General features: G+C 46.4%; 1 protein-coding gene across 1 annotated transcript; it reads left to right on the top strand.

The window, feature by feature from the left end:
* Positions 1-11,936: 11,936 nt before the first annotated feature.
* LOC129868470 (chromo domain-containing protein cec-1-like) lies at positions 11,937-14,299 on the top strand. The gene is made up of 2 exons (XM_055942485.1): positions 11,937-12,339; positions 13,621-14,299. The coding sequence occupies exons 1-2, from the start codon at positions 12,218-12,220 to the stop codon at positions 14,015-14,017; spliced, it is 519 nt and encodes a 172-aa protein (XP_055798460.1). The 5' UTR covers positions 11,937-12,217; the 3' UTR covers positions 14,018-14,299.
* The last annotated feature ends 6,816 nt before the right edge of the window (positions 14,300-21,115 follow it).

Here is a 21,115-nt window from a genome sequence, read left to right as displayed (position 1 = left end):
ATTTATAGTCTAACATCAATTGCACTGGAATGCAGTGCAGTTGTTACATACATCAAAAGTTACCTAAATATACAATACATTCAAATATATGAAATAAAAACCTTATCAATAAGAACTCAGTAGTTAGCCTCTTGTGGGCTCATTTAGTAGCCCAACTCATGAGGGATTTGCTCTTCTCCTGAAAAGTTCAGTCCTGCATCTGACCAGAATAGGATGTTCAAAACTAAACGCTACACCAGGCATTTCCTGTGTGCTTTCTTATACAGTAGGTCCCCAGATGTAACAATGCATTAGATCACGGTTTCTGATTTGAGGGGATTTTTCTGTGTTTTAAAAATGTTGATTATGTTTCAGCATCCAGGGGTTTGTCAGTTTCTACAAAAACAGTCTCTTAGTGCAGAGATGTCTGACTGTTCTGCCTGTTGGTTACAGACTGGGAGCAGAACAGGGGTTTGTCAGTTTCTACTAAAACAGTCTCTTAGTGCAGAGATGTCTGACTGTTCTGCCTGTTGGTTACAGGCTGGGAGCAGAACAGGGGTTTGTCAGTTTCTACAGAAACAGTCTCTTAGTGCAGAGATGTCTGACTGTTCTGCCTGTTGGTTACAGACTGGGAGCAGAACAGGGGTTTGTCAGTTTCTACAGAAACAGTCTCTTAGTGCAGAGATGTCTGACTGTTCTGCCTGTTGGTTACAGACTGGGAGCAGAACAGGGGTTTGTCAGTTTCTACAAAAACAGTCTCTTAGTGCAGAGATGTCTGACTGTTCTGCCTGTTGGTTACAGGCTGGGAGCAGAACAGGGGTTTGTCAGTTTCTACAAAAACAGTCTCTTAGTGCATAGATGTCTGTGACTATTTTGCCTGTTGGTTACAGGCTGGGAGCAGAACAGGGGCTGTGGCAGAGCAGAGCACTTAGGGGTGAAGTCCCTTGCTCAAAGGCAAAACAGCAGTAGGTAGTACACAGGGATACACCGGTAACCCACCGGGCTTCAATATCACCGTATACTACCTACTGCCGTTGTGCCCATCAGCAAGGCACTTTACAACACACACATCACAGGCTGATAGCAGGACAGGGGCTGTGGCAGAGCATCAGAGCCCATCAGAAAGGCACTTTACAACACACACATCACAGGCTGATAGCAGGACAGGGGCTGTGGCAGAGCATCAGAGCCCATCAGCAAGGCACTTTACAACACACACATCACAGGCTGATAGCAGGACAGGGGCTCCATACAGTGATTGTTCTCTGTAATAATTAACTAGCACAATGCAATAACTCCTAATGTTGTATTTTGTGTCTGCTAAGGACGACAAGTTTTTGCCAATGAATTCCTGTATACAGTCGGCCCCCAGATGTAAACAATGCATTAGATCAGGGGTCGGCAACTAGGTTTGGCCTGGGGCCAATTTTTTTCTGAGCTAATAGTCGGCAGACCAGAACATAATTAGTATAATAACAGCCCAATTCATAGACCTATACAACGCTACAAATTATACACAATTTAACACCTGCTGGTTAGTATATTATTTCGATGTCAATAACATCACAATTTCCATCTGATTACACTGATAAAATCACCAGTCTATTAAATTTGTATTTTTTAATTCTCTGTGCATTCTTATCATATTTCTTGTTTCAACAAAACTGTTGCTGTTAGCAAATTATTCGATCTTAGACGTGCTTATGAATCAAAGCACGGTACTTTCAAAAGTGACCTTTCCACTCAGAGGCCTGACTGACACAGAGAAATGTATGTGTCAACTGCTGGCTACTCGTCCGTTGCTTAACCCAACAACAGAAGGTCACAACTGCTGGCTACTCGTCCGTTGTTTAACCCAACAACAGAAGATCACAACTGCTGGCTACTCGTCCGTTGTTTAACCCAACAACAGAAGGTCACAACTGCTGGCTCCTCGTCCGTTGCTTAACCCAACAACAGAAGGTCACAACTGCTGGCTACTCGTCCGTTGCTTAACCCAACAACAGAAGGTCACAACTGCTGGCTACTCGTCCGTTGCTTAACCCAAAAACAGAAGGTCACAAGTGCTGGCTACTCGTCCGTTGTTTAACCCAACAACAGAAGATCACGACTGCTGGCTACTCGTCCGTTGCTTAACCCAACAACAGAAGGTCACAACTGCTGGCTACTCGTCCGTTGCTTAACCCAACAACAGAAGGTCACAACTGCTGGCTACTCGTCCGTTGTTTAACCCAACAACAGAAGGTCACAACTGCTGGCTACTCGTCCGTTGCTTAACCCAACAACAGAAGAACACAACTGCTGGCTACTCGTCCGTTGTTTAACCCAACAACAGAAGGTCACAAGTGCTGGCTACTCGTCCGTTGCTTAACCCAACAACAGAAGGTCACAAGTGCTGGCTACTCGTCCGTTGCTTAACCCAACAACAGAAGGTCACAAGTGCTGGCTACTCGTCCGTTGCTTAACCCAACAACAGAAGGTCACAACTGCTGGCTACTCGTCCGTTGCTTAACCCAACAACAGAAGGTCACAACTGCTGGCTACTCGTCCGTTGCTTAACCCAACAACAGAAGGTCACAACTGCTGGCTACTCGTCCGTTGCTTAACCCAACAACAGAAGGTCACAACTGCTGGCTACTCGTCCGTTGTTTAACCCAACAACAGAAGGTCACAACTGCTGGCTACTCGTCCGTTGTTTAACCCAACAACAGAAGGTCACAACTGCTGGCTACTCGTCCGTTGCTTAACCCAACAACAGAAGGTCACAACTGCTTCCCTAAAAGCTGTCAGGGTTTAAACATCTTATCTTTTCAGAAAGGGAATAGCAAATTCCATTTTATGTTTCCTCGAATATAGAGGCTGCAGCTGAGCCTCACAGTCATAGAGACGATCCTTATGGAGGCAGAACGATAAAGACCGGCCTTGGCTGTAGGTCAGGCAGTATTATACACTATTCGGATGAGATTTGATTTACTGGGGGAGGTCGGGTAATGTAATTATGTGCCCGAGCACGAAACACCATATCTGTCATTTTTGTCCTGTCTAAATCTGCCATGTCAGTCATCTTTAATTCCAACCAGAATAACCTCATGTTTTTTGGTCTCCTGAAAGTACTAGTCCCATGAGAATCGACATCAGGTTTTCTTTGTCTCATGCTCCGAATACAACAGGTGCTGACTTACAAGCCCCTAACGAACAATGCAGTTCAAGAAATAGAGTTTAAAAAATGTTTAGTAAATAAAATAAGTAAAAGTTCGCAGAAACATCTCCCCCCGCATCAGTATAGAAAGGGTCCCTAACAAACTGCATCAACCTGCAGTGGGGCGGCAGGTAGCCTAGTGGTTAGAGGCAGGTAGCCTAGTGGTTAGAGGCAGGTAGCCTAGTGGTTAGAGGCAGGTAGCCTAGTGGTTAGAGGCAGGTAGCCTAGTGGTTAGAGGCAGGTAGCCTAGTGGTTAGAGCATTGAACTAGTAACTGAAAGGTTGCAAAATCGAATCCCCGAATCATTATAAGGTTTAATATTGTTCCACAGTTCGTTTCTAGTCTCTGCCTCTAATAAGAAACAGTCTGAGAGATGTGTGAGTTATTGCAGTCAAAACAGGGTGTCTGTGAGAAAGCGCCTCAAAGGCTAAAAGAGACTCATAGACACAGAACCCTGCAGGGGAGTGAAAGAGATAAGAGACTAGTCAGACATACCACTATAAAGCAACTTGGGGAGTGGACAAATTACTGCTCAGCCCTTTGAAAGCACTGGAACTGTTGTCTCTCCTGCAAGTTTGTAAAACTGTATATACATGGGCTTGGTCTCATGGGTAGAAGGTGTTGACGTAGGCAGTTACATCACCAGGGGTTGACTGCAAGCATATTAAAAGCAACTTGGACTTTTCCTATTTTGCAGAACTCAGGAGAGACATCAGTTGTATGTTTGATGTTTGATCTTTGACTTCTGTCTACAGCTGTATTTTTATTAAAATTGTTATGATTTATAAGTGCTCATTTTGAGTGTTCCTTATGTGTTAATAATGCCTTTATGGGGGTTCTCTGCTGCCAATGACATTTTAGATTTACAGTCTTAAATGAGACAGAAGTCAAACATGTTGTTCTGACGTTTTCACAAAAAAGTGCTGAAAATATGTTTCAAATTCTTGACCAAGAAACGGTGTCTCCGATTATGCCGAAGTACCGCCAATCCGGATAGGAAATGAGTGACATTTAGGCAATAGTGATTCATAAGGTTTAGTTGAAAAGTTACAATGTCTTACAAGCCAAACTTGCATGTTTTGTCATGCAAGTGACATTGTCTATGGATTGCTCAGACAGATACTAAGGCTGCATGTATAGATGTGGCCCAGACACTAATTGAGGGTGTTGTCTGTTGGTCCTTGATAGCCACTTTTAATTTGAATAGTACTTAAATGAGGTTAGCAACTGCTGTGACTGGGCAGGCAGACTGTTGTCCTATTAAAGTCCATTAGTATCCCCAGAAACGGAATATCTTAAAACAGACTAATCAATTGAAAGTAAACCACAGATACATTCTCATCGTGCTGGAAGCAGGGAGTCCTGACAAAGAAGAACATTATATACAGAGCAGGTTATATATTTTTTTAATCTCTTTTGAGGATTTCATAGGTGATTTTTGTAAAATGTAAGCTTTTGTTCTTTCGTATATCATATTTGAATGGACTTTACTTAGCTACAACAGCATTAGACTAAAATGCATATAGGCAGAGGTAGCATGTGACAATGTATATCATGCACATTCATACTGTGATAATGACAAATACACAGTGTATCACCCAGTCCTAATGGAGACGGCTTATGTTGTAAAGCAAGGATGATGATTACATGTCCTCATAAAGATCCCAACATAAATCAATATCTACATCATCAACTGACACTGAATCAGTGTCCCCATTAAGCTATCAAAATGATATCTCCTGGTATTTTCATTGGGCAAATGGAATTCAGAATTTTTTAATAGGCTTGCAAAGGTTTCTTATTTTTCCAGGATTGTTTGGAATTCCCAGGCCTCTGCAGATCTAGCCCTACGCATGGTGTCCCCGGTTCGCCAGCACAGCCCATTCCACCTCGCCGCACTGGCCTGGCTAAGGGGAGCATTCAGCCAGGTAGGGTTGGGCAGGCTCGGTGCTCGAGACCTGTAGTGCGCCTCCACGGTCCGGTCTATCCGGTGCCTTCTCCACGCACCAGTCCTCCTGTGGCAGCCCCACGTACCAGCTCTCCTGTGGCAGCCCCTCGCACCAGCCCTCCGGTGCTGGCACCACGTACCAGGGCTCCAGGTCCAGCACCCCGCACTCGCCCTGTTCCCAGCCCGGCACCACCAGTTCTGGCACCACGCACCAGGCCTACTGTGCGCCTCGACAGGCCTGAGTCTCCCTCCTGTCCAGCGCCGTCTGAGTCTCCCTCCTGTCCAGCACCGCCTGAGCCGTTCGTCTGTCCAGCGCCGCTTGAGTCTCCCTCCTGTCCAGCACCGCCTGAGCCGTCCGTCTGTCCAGCGCCGCTTGAGCCGCCCGTCTGTCCAGCGCCGCCTGAGCCGCCCGTCTGTCCAGCGCCGTCTGAGCCGCTCATCTGTCCAGAGCCGTCAGAGCCGCTCGTCTGTCCAGAGCCGTCAGAGCCGCTCGTCTTGCAGTCCGGAGCTGCCCTTCAGGACAGACGGGCGGCTCTAGCGTCAGTCAGGAGCCGCTAGAGCCGCCCGCCAGTCAGGAGCTGCCAGAGCCGCCCGCCAGTTAAGAGCTGCCAGAGCCGCCCGCCAGTCAGGAGCTGCCAGAGCCACCCGCCAGTCAGGAGCTGCCAGAGCCGCCCGCCAGTCTGGAGCTGCCCTTCAGTCCGGAGCTGCCCTGCAGTCCGGAGCTGCCCTTCAGTCCGGAGGTGTCCTTCAGTCCGGAGCTGTCCTTCAGTCCGGAGCTGCACCTCAGTCCGGAGCTGCACCTCAGTCCGGAGCTGCCCCTCAGTCCTGAGCTGCACCTCAGTCCAGAGCTGCCCCTCAGTCCGGAGCTGCCTTTCAGTCCGGAGCTGTCCTTCAGTCCGGAGCTGTCCTTCAGTCCGGAGCTGCCTTTCAGTCCGGAGCTGCCCTTCAGTCCGGAGCTGCCCTTCAGTCCGGAGCTGCCCTTCAGTCCGGAGCTGCCCTTCAGTCCTGAGCTACCCCTCAGTCCTGAGCTGCCCCTCAGTCCGGAGCTGCCCCTCAGTCCTGAGCTGCACCTCAGTCCAGAGGTGCCCCTCAGTCCTGAGCTGCCCCTCAGTCCTGAGCTGCCCCTCAGTCCGGAGCTGCCCCTCTGTCCGGAGCTGCCATTCAGTCCGGAGCTGCCCCTCAGTCCGGAGCTGCCCCTCAGTCCGGAGCTGCCCCTCAGTCCGGAGCTGCCCCTCAGTCCTGAGCTGCCCCGCGGTCCAGAGCTGCACCTCAGTCCAGAGGTGCTCCTCAGTCCAGGGGGGCCCTTTAGTAGGGTTGCCAGTCCTAGGTTGGCGGCGAGGGTCGCCGCTCAAAGGACGCTACTAAAGCGGAATAAGACTATGGTGGAGTGGGGTCCACGTCCAGCGCCAGAGCCACCACCGCGGACAGATGCCCACCCAGACCCTCCCCTATAGGTTCAGGTTTTGCGGCCGGTGTTCGCACCTTGGTAATGTTACGTTCTGACCTTAGTTTTTGTGTGTTTTTCTTTGTTATAGTATGGTCAGGGCGTGAGTTGGGTGGGTTACCTATGTTTTGTGTTTCTATGTTGGGTTTCTCGTTTGGCCTGATATGGTTCTCAATCAGAGGCAGGTGTTAGTCATTGTCTCTGATTGGGAACCATATTTAGGTAGCCTGTTTTCTGTTGTGTTTTGTGGGTGATTATTTCCTGTTTAGTGTTTTTGCGTTTCACCTTTCAGGACTGTTCGTTTGTCGGTTTATTGTTTTGTTTCAGTTTTCAGTTTTATTATTAAAACATTGTGGACACTTACCACGCTGCATCTTGGTCCTCTTCTTCTCCTCCAGACAACGAACGTTATACCGCTAAGAAAATGTGCTGTAGGACGTTGGTACCTATTCCCTAGTTAACGTCTTATGGCTGCAAGGGGCAGTATTGAGTAGCCAGGTAAAAGATGCCCATTTCAAACGGCCTCGTACTCAATTCTTGCTCATACAATATGCATATTATTATTACTATTGGATAGAAAACACTCTCTAGTTTCTAAAACCGTTTGAATTATTTCTCTGAGTGAAACAGAACTCATTCTGCAGCACATTTCCTGACCAGGAAGTGGAATGTCTGAAATCGATGCTCTGTTCAACTTCCTGCCTATACATGGGCATGATACGTAAGAGTCTACGTACACTTCATAGACCTTCCTCTGGATGTCAAGAGGCTGTGAGAGAAGAAATTTCGTCTTTATCTTCATCTGAATTTGAATACAAGCTCTTTGAATGACGTGTCCCTCATTTCCGGTACTCTGAAGCGCGCGACTTGGACAGTGGGATTGCCTTCTCTTTAGCTGCCGTAATAGGCGACTACTTTTTCCGGCTTTGATTTTATTTGATACATGTGACCATATCATCGTAATGTATGTTTTTTCAATATAGTTTAATCAGATTATTGAAATTTTTCCGGGAGTTTTGCCGTGTTCCGTTCTCTGACTTTGTTGACGTTGGAGAGATCCGTGCCACTCGGCTAGTGTGCATGCTAAATGAAGAGGGATATTTGCCGTTCCAGATCAAAACAACGACTGTTCTGGACAAAGGACACCTTGTCCAACATTCTGACGGAAGATCACCAAAAGTAAGAAACATTTTATGATGCTTTTTCTAATATTTCTAATATCTGGTCGTGGGCGCCCAAGTGTTTCTGGCTATTGTGGCTACGCTAATATAACGCAACATTTTGTTTTCGCTGTAAAACATTTAATAAATCGGAATTATTGTCTGGAATCACAAGATGCCTGTCTTTCAATTGCTGTACACTATGTATTTTTCTGAAATGTTTTATGATGAGTAATTAGGTATTTGACGTTGGTGTCTGTAAATATTATGGCTGCTTTCGGTGCAATTTCTGATTGTAGCTGAAATGTAAACTATGATTTATACCTGAAATATGCAAATTTTTCAAACAAAACATATGCTATACAATAAATATGTTATCAGACTGTCATCTGATGAAGTTGTTTCTTGGTTAGTGGCTATTTATATCTTTATTTGGTCGAATTTGTGATAGCTACTGATGGAGTAAAAAACTGTTGGAGTAAAAAAAGTGGTGTCTTTTGCAACGTGGTTAGCTAATAGATTTACATATTTTGTCTTCCCTGTAAAACATTTTAAAAATCGGACATGTTGGCTGGATTCACAAGATGTGTACCTTTCATATGCTGTATTGGACTTGTTAATGTTTAAAAGTTAAATATTTTAAAAAATATCTTTTGATTTTCGCGCCCTGCACTTTGAGATGGCTGTTGTCATAAGAGTACCGACGTCGGGCTTGCACGCCAAACAGGTTAACCCACCAAGACAATGTGCTGTAGGACGTTGGTACCTGTTCCCTACTGAACCCACCAAGACAATGTACTGTAGGATGTTGGTACCTGTTCCCTACTGAACCCACCAAGACAATGTGCTGTAGGACGTTGGTACCTGTTCCCTACTTAACCCACCAAGACAATGTGCTGTAGGATGTTGGTACCTGTTCCCTAGTTAACCCACCAAGACAATGTGCTGTAGGACGTTGGTACCTGTTAACTAGTTAACCCACCAAGACAATGTGCTGTAGGATGTTGGTACCTGTTCCCTACTTAACCCACCAAGACAATGTGCTGTAGGACGTTGGTACCTGTTCCCTACTTAACCCACCAAGACAATGTGCTGTAGGATGTTGGTACCTGTTCCCTACTTAACCCACCAAGACAATGTGCTGTAGGACGTTGGTACCTGTTCCCTACTTAACCCACCAAGACAATGTGCTGTAGGATGTTGGTACCTGTTCCCTACTTAACCCACCAAGACAATATGCTCTAGGACGTTGGTACCCAGCCAGGTGCTGATGCATCTCTCTCTCCTCACTGAATGGATGACAAATGTGCGATAATTGTGCACCTTCACAATGTAATTTAAATGAGGTCTAACTGAGTGATGAGGAGGGGGAAGAGGTTGATGTAATTTCAATGAGGTCTAACTGAGTGATGAGGAGGGTGAAGAGGTTGATTTAATTTAAATGAGGTCTAACTGAGGGATGAGGAGAGTGAAGAGGTTGATGTAATTTAAATGAGGCCTAACTGAGTGATGAGGAGGGTGAAGAGGTGTCACGACTTCCGCCGAGGTCGGCCCTTCTCCTTGTTCGGGTGGTGTTCGGCGGTCGACGTCGCCGGCCTTCTAGTCACCATCGATCTATTTTTCAGTTTCGTTTTGTTTTGTCTGTATTGTACACACCTGGTATCAATTCCTTCCATCATGTTCCCTATTTAACCACTCTGTCTTTCATTGATGTTTGTCCGTGATTGTTTGTACGTTAGGTGTTGATGTCGATACGTGTTCGTATTTGTTTCTTTCCATTGTATGGAATTGTGCACATATTTTGAGTAAAGACTCTGTGGTTTTCGCTCAGACCTGCTTCCTGCGTTTGACTCCAAACATTCTCCTCACACAACCCTGACAGAATCACGGACCAATTTCAAATGGAGTCAGCAGGCGCAGCCAGCCCTTCTCTCCCAGTAGAGGAGCAGGTGCAACAGCACGCAACTATGTTGCATAGGTTAGGGACAGCCATGGATCGCGTGCTGCAGACTATGGATAGATGGGAGAGAGGAGATCTCCCGGGTAATCAGAACCCAGCACCAACCCCAGCACCAACACCAGCACCTCTACCTACACCACCATCCATCCCTCCACTGGTCGGAACCAGTGGAATTCGGCTCTCGCTTCCGGGAGCGTATGACGGAACAGCGGCCGGGTGTCAGGGTTTCCTTCTACAGCTAGAGTTATACCTGGCATCTGTTCATCCGTCCCCGTCAGGACACGAGAGGGTGGGCGCTCTCATCTCCTGTCTGACTGGTAAAGCCCTGGAGTGGGCCAACGCCATATGGGGAAGAGAGGGTTCTACTCTGGATGATTATGATGACTTCTCTCGCCGCTTCCGGGCAGTGTTTGACCATCCACCTGAAGGGAGAGCGGCGGGAGAGCGATTGTTTCATCTCAGGCAGGGGATGAGGAGCGCCCAAGATTTCGCTTTGGACTTCCGTACTCTGGCCGCTGGTGCGGGATGGAATGAGCGGGCCCTGATCGATCATTATAGGTGTAGTCTACGAGAGGACGTTCGTAGGGAGCTAGCCTGCAGGGACACCACTCTCAACCTGGACCAGCTGGTAGATTTATCTATCCGGCTGGATAACCTGTTAGCTTCCCGCGGGCGTCTAGATCGGGGTCCGCCCATTCCAGAACACAGCTCCTTGGATCCAACCCCTATGGAGTTGGGAGGGGTTTCTAGGAGGGAGACCGGAGGGGGAACCACTCCATGTACCAACTGTGGACGTAGAGGGCACACTGCTGTCCGGTGCTGGGGTGTTTCTCCTGGGAGTCGAGGTAGCAGGCGGAGCACTGGTGGGTCGTCTCAGGTGAGTAGGCACATAACTCACCCAGAGCCTTCTGTTGACCTCATGTGGTTATCTATAGAATTTCCTGGGTTTTCCCCACATTCCCAGCATAAGGCGCTAGTAGATTCAGGCGCAGCTGGGAATTTTATTGACCGCTCTTTGGCTCATAGCTTAGGGATCCCTATTAGTCCAGTTGATGTTCCCTTCCCTGTACATGCCTTAGATAGTCGTCCTTTGGGGTCGGGGCTGGTTGGGGAGGTCACAGTGCCCATCGTTATGAGAACGCGGGGGGATCACGAGGAAAGAATTTGTCTCTTTCTGATTGACTCTCCTGCGTTTCCTGTTGTGTTGGGTCTTCCCTGGTTGGCCTCTCATGATCCGATTATTTCATGGCAACAGAGGGCTCTCAAGGGATGGTCCTGTCAGTGTTCAGGGAGGTGTGTAGGTGTTTCCTTAGGTGCTACTACGGTGGAAAGTCCAAACCAGGTTTCCACTATGCACATTCCTCCCGAATATGCCGATTTGGCACTCGCCTTCTGTAAAAAGAAGGCGACTCAATTACCACCCCATCGACCGGGGGATTGTGTGATAGATCTCTTGGTAGACGCTAAACTTCCCAGGAGTCACGTGTATCCACTGTCACAGGAGGAGACGGTGGCTATGGAGACATATGTCACCGAATCTCTGGGACAGGGATACATTCGGCCTTCCATCTCACCTGTCTCCTCGAGTTTCTTTTTTGTGAAGAAGAAGGATGGAGGTTTGCGCCCGTGTATTGATTATCGCGGATTAAATAAGATCACAGTAAAATACAGTTACCCGCTACCACTTATAGCGAGTATGACCGAGTCATTACACGGGGCGCGCTTCTTCACAAAATTGGACCTCAGGAGCGCTTACAACCTGGTGCGTATCAAGAAGGGAGATGAGTGGAAGACAGCTTTTAGCACCACTTCTGGGCATTATGAGTACCAAGTCATGCCGTACGGGTTAATGAATGCTCCATCAGTCTTCCAATCCTTTGTGGATGAGATTTTCAGGGACCTGCACGGGCAGGGTGTAGTGGTGTATATCGATGACATTCTGATATACTCCGCTACACGCGCCGAGCATGTGTCCCTAGTGCGCAGGGTGCTTGGTCGACTGTTGGAGCATGACCTGTATGTCAAGGCTGAGAAATGTCTGTTCTTCCAACAGTCCATCTCCTTCCTAGGGTACCGCTTTTCTGCGTCAGGGGTAGAGATGGAGAATGACCGCATTTCAGCCGTGCGTAATTGGCCGACTCCAACCACGGTAAAGGAAGTGCAGCGGTTTTTTTTTTTAGGGTTTGCCAACTACTACCGGAGATTTATCCGGGGTTTTGGACAGGTAGCGGCTCCCATTACCTCACTGCTGAAGGGAGGACCGGTGCGACTGCAGTGGACGGCTGGGGCGGACAGGGCGTTTGGTCACCTGAAGGCTCTGTTTACCGCAGCTCCCGTGCTGGCGCATCCTGATCCTTCCTTAGCATTCATAGTTGAGGTGGACGCGTCCGAGGCGGGGATAGGGGCTGTGCTGTCTCAGCGCTCGGGTACGCCACTAAAACTCCGCCCCTGTGCATTCTTTTCGAAGAAGCTCAGCCCGGCGGAGCGAAACTATGATGTGGGGGACCGGGAGTTGCTGGCTGTTGTCATGGCTCTGAAAGCGTGGAGACATTGGCTTGAGGGGGCAAGACACCCTTTTCTCATTTGGACTGACCACCGCAATCTGGAATACATCCGGGCGGCGAGGAGAATGAACCCTCGCCAGGCAAGGTGGGCCATGTTTTTCACCCGTTTTGATTTCACCCTTTCCTACAAACCAGGTTCCCAGAACGTTAAGGCAGACGCACTGTCCCGGCTGTATGATACAGAGGAGAGGTCCTCAGATCCCACTCCCCTCATTCCAGCCTCTCGCCTGGTGGCACCGGTGGTATGGGAGGTGGACGCGGACATCGAACGGGCGTCACGTTCAGAGCCCATTCCACCTGACTGTCCAGTTGGGCGTGTGTACGTTCCGTTTGATGTCCGCGATCGTTTGATCTGTTGGGCTCATACGTCACCCTCCTCTGGTCATCCTGGTATCGGTCGGACGGTGCGCTGCCTTTCTGGGAAGTACTGGTGGCCCACTTTAGCTAAGGACGTGCGGGTTTATGTTTCCTCCTGTTCGGTATGTGCACAGTGCAAGGCACCTAGACATCTGCCCAGAGGGAAATTACTACCCCTTCCCGTTCCACAGCGACCATGGTCACACCTATCGGTGGATTTCGTGACGGATCTTCCCCCATCGCGGGGTAACACCACGATCCTGGTCGTTGTGGATCGGTTTTCTAAGTCCTGCCGTCTTCTTCCTTTGCCCGGTCTCCCTACGGCTCTACAAACTGCGGAGGCTCTGTTCACCCATGTATTCCGGCACTATGGGGTGCCTGAGGATATAGTTTCTGATCGGGGTCCCCAATTTACATCTAGAGTTTGGAGGGCGTTTATGGAACGCCTGGGGATCTCGGTCAGCCTTACCTCAGGTTTCCACCCCGAGAGTAACGGGCAGGTGGAAAGAGTAAACCAGGATGTGGGTAGGTTTCTGAGGTCCTATTGCCAGGACCGGCCGGGGGAGTGGGCAGCTTACATACCCTGGGCGGAGATGGCCCAAAACTCCCTCCGCCACTCTTCTACCAACCTATCACCGTTTCAGTGTGTGCTAGGTTACCAGCCGGTCCTGGCACCATGGCATCAGAGCCAGATTGAGGCTCCTGCGGTGGATGAATGGTTTCGGCACTCAGAAGAGACTTGGAACGCTGCCCATGTGCGGTTACAACGGGCTATCAGGAGACAAAAGGCGAGTGCCGACCGCCACCGCAGTGAGGCCCCGGTGTATGCACCGGGGGACCGGGTCTGGCTCTCGACCCGAAACCTGCCCCTTCACCTGCCCTGCCGGAAGCTGGGTCCGCGGTTTGTGGGGCCATTTAAAGTCCTGAGGAGACTGAACGAGGTTTGTTATAGGTTACAACTCCCCCCTGATTATCGTATTAATTCCTCGTTCCATGTGTCTCTCCTCAGGCCGGTGGTGGCTGGTCCGCTCCAGCAGTCTGAGGTGCGGGAGGTCCCTCCGCCCCCTCTTGACATCGAGGGGGTCCCGGCGTATACCGTAAGGGCCATCATGGATTCTAGACGTCGGGCGAGGGGCCTTCAGTACCTCGTGGAGTGGGAGGGGTACGGTCCGGAGGAGAGAAGCTGGGTACCGGTGGAGGACATTCTAGATCCATCCATGCTACAAGAGTTTCACCGTCTCCACCCGGATCGCCCTGCGCCTCGCCCTCCGGGTCGTCCCCGAGGCCGGTGTCGTCGCGCTGCTGGAGCCGCGCGTCAGGGGAGGGGTACTGTCACGACTTCCGCCGAGGTCGGCCCTTCTCCTTGTTCGGGTGGTGTTCGGCGGTCGACGTCGCCGGCCTTCTAGTCACCATCGATCTATTTTTCAGTTTCGTTTTGTTTTGTCTGTATTGTACACACCTGGTATCAATTCCTTCCATCATGTTCCCTATTTAACCACTCTGTCTTTCATTGATGTTTGTCCGTGATTGTTTGTACGTTAGGTGTTGATGTCGATACGTGTTCGTATTTGTTTCTTTCCATTGTATGGAATTGTGCACATATTTTGAGTAAAGACTCTGTGGTTTTCGCTCAGACCTGCTTCCTGCGTTTGACTCCAAACATTCTCCTCACACAACCCTGACAAGAGGTTTATTTAATTTAAATGAGGTCTAACTGAGTGATGAGGAGGGTGAAGAGGTTGATTTAATTTAATTGAGGTCTAACTGAGTGATGAGGAGGGTGAAGAGTATCGTGTCTTTGGCTATGCCGGATTAAGTGTTATGACATGCTATTCTATAAAATACTTTCTCCATAATTAATATTACCTGATTGAGCTAATCATGTAAATGTAATTAACTAGAGAGGAGGGGCACCACGAAAGAATATTTAGAGAGCTGTTATCTTCCGAATAAACTCTTAACCTGTTGGGGATGGGGGCGCTGTTTAGACTATTTATGCTAATGTGGCTAATTTTTTAAACGGCTTCCCACAAAATCCTTGATCGTACAATATGCATATTATTATTATTATTGGATAGAAAACAGTCTATAGTTTCTATAGGAGTTGAAATTTTGTCTCTAAGTGGAACAGAGCCCATTCTACAGCAATTTCCCTGACATGGAGTCAGATTTGAGAAATGTTGGCCTCTTTTCTGAAGTCAGTTAAAAGGGCACTGTCGTTGCTATGACTATACGGACACTTCTTACGTCTTCCCCTGGATGCCTTTACGTGATGACGATTCCAACGGGCTCGATTGCGCGTTCACAGGCCCTACAAATGAAAAAACTCTGGAGCTAGTCATTCTTTGGGAGCTGCGTAACGCGCGTGGAAGACACCGACCCTCTCCTGTTCCAAGCGTTAGTTTAGCCTGTTATATTTCTCCGGTCATCTTTTCACTCGTTATAGGAGTTACAAACATCATAAAGTAGTTAATTTAAAGCGTTTTATAGCAATTTATATCCGTTTAGTGCGATTTTGGGACATTTATTTTTGCAACGATGTGAAAAGTTGGGCACGCTTTTCAGTTCATCCCGAACGTAGTTGACATTTCCACATGTCAAGAGGACAGCTTTCCACCAAAAGACGATTTCTCCCAAGAAAGGATCCTTTGCCCAAGATACTGATGGAAGAACAGCTCAAGGTAGGACATTTTTATTATGATAAATCGTGTTTCTGTCGAAACATTTTAGTGGCTTAGGACGCCATGTTTTTTGACGTAGCTTCGCTTGGCGCAAACTGTATTGAAAAGTAAGGATAAATTAAAAAATGTAATAACGCAATTGTATTAAGAATTAAATTGTCTATCAATCCCTGTCCACCCTATATTTTTTAGTCACGTTTATGAGTATTTATGTATAAGAGTAGATCACTGTCTAAGTGGCGCAAGGACATTTTCTGACCAGCTGAGCTACATTTCACATTGTCTAACCATGATTTTGGTGGCTAAATATAAACATTTTCGATCAAACTGTATATGCATGTTGTAATGTGATGTTACAGGAGTGTCATCGGAAGAATTCTGAGAAGGTTAGTGAAAAAATTAATATCTTTTGGCGATGTTGACTTTTATCGCTCACTTTGGCTAGAATCAATGCTGGGCTGCTAATTGCTATGTGCTAAGCTAATATAACGATTTATTGTGTTTTCGCTGTAAGACACTTAGAAAATCTGAAATATTGTCTGTATTCACAGGATCTGTGTCTTTCGATTCGTGTATGCTGTGTATTTTTACGAAATGTTTGATGATTAGTAGTTAGGTAAACACGTTGCTCATTGTAATTATTCTAGTCCATTTGTGATGGTGGGTGCAATTGTAAACTATGCCATATACCTGAAATATGCACTTTTTTCTAACAAAACCTATCCCATACCATAAATATGTTATCAGACTGTCATCTAATGAGTTTTTTTGTTGGTTAGGGGCTATAAATATCTTAGTTTAGCCGAATTGGTGATGGCTACTGGTGTTGGTGGACAAATAAAAGATGGTGGATTATGCTAATGTGTTTTTAGGTAATAGATGTACATCTTTACATATTGTGTCTTCCCTGTAAAACATTTTAAAAATCGGAAATGTTGACTGGATTCATAAGATCTGTGTCTTTCATTAGCTGTATTGGACTTTAATGTGTGAAAGTTAAATATTTAAAAAAAAATTTTTTTTTGAATTTCGCGGCACTGGTTTTTCAGTGGGGGGGGGGGGGGTGTGCCGCTAGCGCCACGCTGATCCTAGACAGGTTAAAGACCTAGTAATATTTTACATCAATAGCAGTCAATATTAATCGTCACCTTATTTCAGTCTCATCTGAAAGTTGTAAATTCTTGGTTATCTTCACGAACCCTGGCTAACAAGTTGAATCAGCAATACAAAATTGGGTTTAAATATTTATTTACTAAATACCTAACTAATCACACAGAATTACGTATACACGGAAAGAATCATACCTTGATTACAAATTTCGTCATAAAGGAAAACGTCCCTAGCGGGCGGAACAGATGTGACAGCTTGTTACACAAAAGAAAAGGGCTGTGTTTGAGTGAAAGAGCGGGAAGACTGAGGAACAAAGGGAGAAGCTGTGCTATCGTAAATACAATATCTTATGCATTCTAAATTACCGCCCATTTGGAAAAGGAAAATGCAATAAATATTTACTCTGAGCTGCGCTTCGGTAGGTTGGTGGTAGATGGAAGGCCGTGTTGCCCAACCGGGTCCTTTGTCCTTTGAAGAATGTCTCTGCTGCTGCTGCTGAGTGGTAGACTGGATACTCTGTCTGTCCTAATTTACGTTTGCAGCTGCTGTTGCTAACAACGTCTCGGAGGTATCACTTCTATAGTGAATACGAGTTCAAAGTTCATACCATTCACAACCAAAGCTCATGCTGATGTTGGTTTAGTTCTGTAGTTATTATCTGAACCATTCCGACATCGGATCGTCATCCTAATGTACCCGGAACAGAAGGTTAAATTTTCGTCAACGGCTTATATAGTGGAGGGAGAGGGGTGTGTCTGAAAAGTTTATTACCCATGTCTCTTCACAGGGGCGGGCCACTGGTTGAGCAGAGGCCCAAACTTATGAAAACCCAAATCTCTCATTTGGAAGCTAAAATTACATTTCATCTCTTCACAAATAATTTCATATTCAAACATTTGAATTAAACAACAATTCCATGTGAATCCGATACCTCTGAAGTTTAGACTTTCCACAGTAGAGTTTATGTCATTCTATCATTGATGAGAATGTGTCAGAGGGCAACCGAACTGACATAATATACCTTAAGTACCACCGCATATGTTCAGTTGGTCGGATTACCAGAATATAGTTCATTTCCCCCCAACTTCTGATGTTCCCAGAATCTCTATGTTAACCAAGGGGTTTTCTAATGTCACATCGGTAGAGTAGAGAGAGAGGAAAAAGGGGGGGGTAAAGAGGTATTTATGACTGTCATAAACCTACCCCCAGGCCAACGTCATGACAAGAGGTTGATTTAATTTAAATGAGGTCTAACTGAGTGATCAGGAGAGTGAAGCGGTTGATTTAATTGAAATGAGGCCTAACTGAGTGATAAGGAGAGTGAAGAGGTTGATGTAATTTAAATCAATCAATCAATCAATTTTATTTTATATAGCCCTTCGTACATCAGATAATATCTCGAAGTGCTGTACAGAAACCCAGCCTAAAACCCCAAACAGCTAGAATGCAGGTGTAGAAGCACGGTGGCTAGGAAAAACTCCCTAGAAAGGCCAAAACCTAGGAAGAAACCTAGAGAGGAACCAGGCTATGAGGGGTGGCCAGTCCTCTTCTGGCTGTGCCGGGTGGAGATTATAACAGAACTATGCCAAGATGTTCAAAAATGTTCATAAGTGACAAGCATGGTCAAATAATAATCATGAATAATTTTCAGTTGGCTTTTCATAGCTGATCATTAAGAGTTGAAAAACAACAGGTCTGGGACAGGTGGCGGTTCCATAACCGCAGGCAGAACAGCTGAAACTGGAATAGCAGCAAGGCCAGGCGGACTGGGGACAGCAAGGAGTCACCACGGGCGGCAGTCCCGACGCATGGTCCTAGGGCCCAGGTCCTCCGAGAGAAGGAGAAAATTAGAGAGAGCCAAGATTTTCAAAATGTTCATAAATGACAAGCATGGTCAAATAATAATCAGGAATAAATCTCAGTTGGCTTTTCATAGCCGATCATTAAGAGTTGAAAACAGCAGGTCTGGGACAGGTAGGGGTTTCGTAACCGCAGGCAGAAACAGTTGAAACTGGAATAGCAGCAAGGCCGGGCGGACTGGGGACAGCAAGGTGTCAGCATGCCCGGTAGTCCTGACGTATGGTCCTAGGGCTCAGGTTCTCAGAGAGAAAGAGAGAACGAGAGAATTAGAGAGAGCATACTTAAATTCACACAGGACACTGGATAAGACAGGAGAAGTACTCCAGGTATAACCAACTGACCCTAGCCCCCCGACACATAAACTACTGCAGCATAAATACTGGAGGCTGAGACAGGAGCGGTCAGGAGACACTGTGGCCCCATCCGAAGAAACCCCCGGACAGGGCCAAACAGGAAGGATATAACCCCACCCACTCTGCCAAAGCACAGCCCCCACACCACTAGAGGGATATCCTCAACCACCAACTTACAATCCTGAGACAAGGCCGAGTATAGCCCACAAAGGTCTCCACCACAGCACAACCAAGGGGGGGCGCCAACCCAGACAGGAAGTTCACGTCAGTAACTCAACCCACTCAAGTGACGCACCCCTCCTAGGGACGGCATGAAAGAGCACCAGCAAGCCAGTGACTCAGCCCCAGTAACAGGGTTAGAGGCAGAGAATCCCAGTGGAGAGAGGGGAACCGGCCCTGGAGAGACAGCAAGGGCGGTTCGTTGCTCCAGAGCCTTTCCGTTCACCTTCACACTCCTGGGCCAGACTACACTCAATCATATGACCTACTGAAGAGATAAGTCTTCAGTAAAGACTTAAAGGTTGAGACCGAGTCTGCGTCTCTCACATGGGTAGGCAGACTGTTCCATAAAAATGGAGATCTATAGGAGAAAGCCCTGCCTCCAGCTGTTTGCTTAGAAATTTTAGGGACAATTAGGAGGCCTGCGTCTTGTGACCGTAGCGTACGTGTAGGTATGTACGGCAGGACCAACTCGGAAAGATAGGTAGGAGCAAGCCCATGTAACGCTTTATAGGTTAACAGTAAAACCTTGAAATCAGCCCTTGCCTTAACAGGAAGCCAGTGTAGGGAAGCTAGCACTGGAGTAATATGATCAAATTTCTTGGTTCTAGTCAGGATTCTAGCAGCCGTATTTAGCACTAACTGAAGTTTATGTAGTGCTTTATCCGGGTAGCCGGAAAGTAGAGCATTGCAGTAGTCTAACCTAGAAGTAACAAATGCATGGATTAATTTTTCTGCATCATTTTTGGACAGAAAATTTCTGATTTTTGCAATGTTACGTAGATGGAAAAAAGCTGTCCTTGAAACAGTCTTGATATGTTCATCAAAAGAGAGATCAGGGTCAAGAGTAACGCCGAGGTCCTTCACAGTTTTATTTGAGACGACTTTACAACCATCAAGATGAATTGTCAGATTTAACAGAAGATCTCTTTGTTTCTTGGGACCTAGAACAAGCATCTCTGTTTTGTCCGAGTTTAAAAGTAGAAAGTTTTCAGCCATCCACTTCCTTATGTCTGAAACACAGGCTTCTAGCGTGTAAATGAGGCCTAACTGAGTGATGAGGAGAGTGAAGAGGTTGATTTAATTGAAATGAGGCCTAACTGAGTGATAAGGAGAGTGAAGAGGTTGATGTAATTTAAATGAGGCCTAACTGAGTGATAAGGAGAGTGAAGAGGTTGATTTAACCTGTCTAGGATGAGGGTGCCGCTAGCGGCACTCCCCCCCCACCCCCACTGAAAAGGCAGAGCCGCGAAATTCAAAAAAAATATTTGTTTTAAATATTTAACTTTCACACATTAAAGTCCAATACAGCTAATGAAAGACACAGATCTTGTGAATCCAGCCAACATGTCCGATTTTTAAAATGTTTTACAGGGAAGACACAATATGTAAAGATGTACATCTATTACCTAAAAACACATTAGCATAATCCACCATCTTTTATTTGTCCACCAACACCAGTAGCTATCACTAATTCGGCTAAACTAAGATATTTATAGCCCCCAACCAAGACAAAAACTCATCAGATGACAGTCTGATAACATATTTATGGTATGGGATAGGTTTTGTTAGAAAAATGTGCATATTTCAGGTAGATGGCATAGGTTACAATTGCACCCACCGTCACAAATGGACTAGAATAACTACATAGAGCAACGTGTTTACCTACTTACTAATCATCAAACATTTCGTAAAAATACACAGCATACACTAATCGAAAGACACAGATCCTGTGAATACGGACAATATTTCAGATTTTCTAAGTGTCTTACAGCGAAAACACAATAAATCGTTATATTAGCATAGCACAGGTGCAAACATTACCCCAGCATTAATTCTAGCCAAAGTGAGCGATAACGTCAACATCGCCAAAATATATTATTTTTTTCACTAACCTTCTCAGAATTCTTCAGATGACACCCCTGTAACATCACATTACAACATGCATATACAGTTTGTTCGAAAATGTTTATATTTAGCCACCAAAATCATGGTTAGACAATGGGGAAAGTAGCGCAGCTGGTGAGAAAATGTCCGTGCGCCATATTAGACAGTGATCTACTCTTATACATAAATACTCATAAACGTGACAAAAAAATATAGGGTGGACATCGATTGATAGACAATTTAATTCTTAATACAATCGCGGAATTACATTTTTTAAAATATCCTTACTTTTCAATACAGTTTGCGCCAAGCGAAGCTACGTCAAAAAACATGGCGTCCTAAGCCACTAACATTTTTCGACAGAAACACGATTTATCATAATAAAAATGTCCTA

This window comes from Salvelinus fontinalis, chromosome 2 (assembly GCF_029448725.1).
Source record: "Salvelinus fontinalis isolate EN_2023a chromosome 2, ASM2944872v1, whole genome shotgun sequence".
Classification (NCBI taxonomy): domain Eukaryota; kingdom Metazoa; phylum Chordata; class Actinopteri; order Salmoniformes; family Salmonidae; genus Salvelinus; species Salvelinus fontinalis.
This window is presented reverse-complemented; position numbering and strand designations above follow the sequence as displayed.

Coding starts and splice junctions, on each gene's coding strand:
- LOC129868470 (XM_055942485.1), top strand. CDS start 12,218: ATGGCTCTGAAAGCGTGGAGACATTGGCTTGAGGGGGCAAGACACCCT. Junction 12,340..13,620: donor ATGAACCCTCGCCAGGCAAG/GTGGGCCATGTT, acceptor GTCTCTCCTCAG/GCCGGTGGTGGCTGGTCCGC.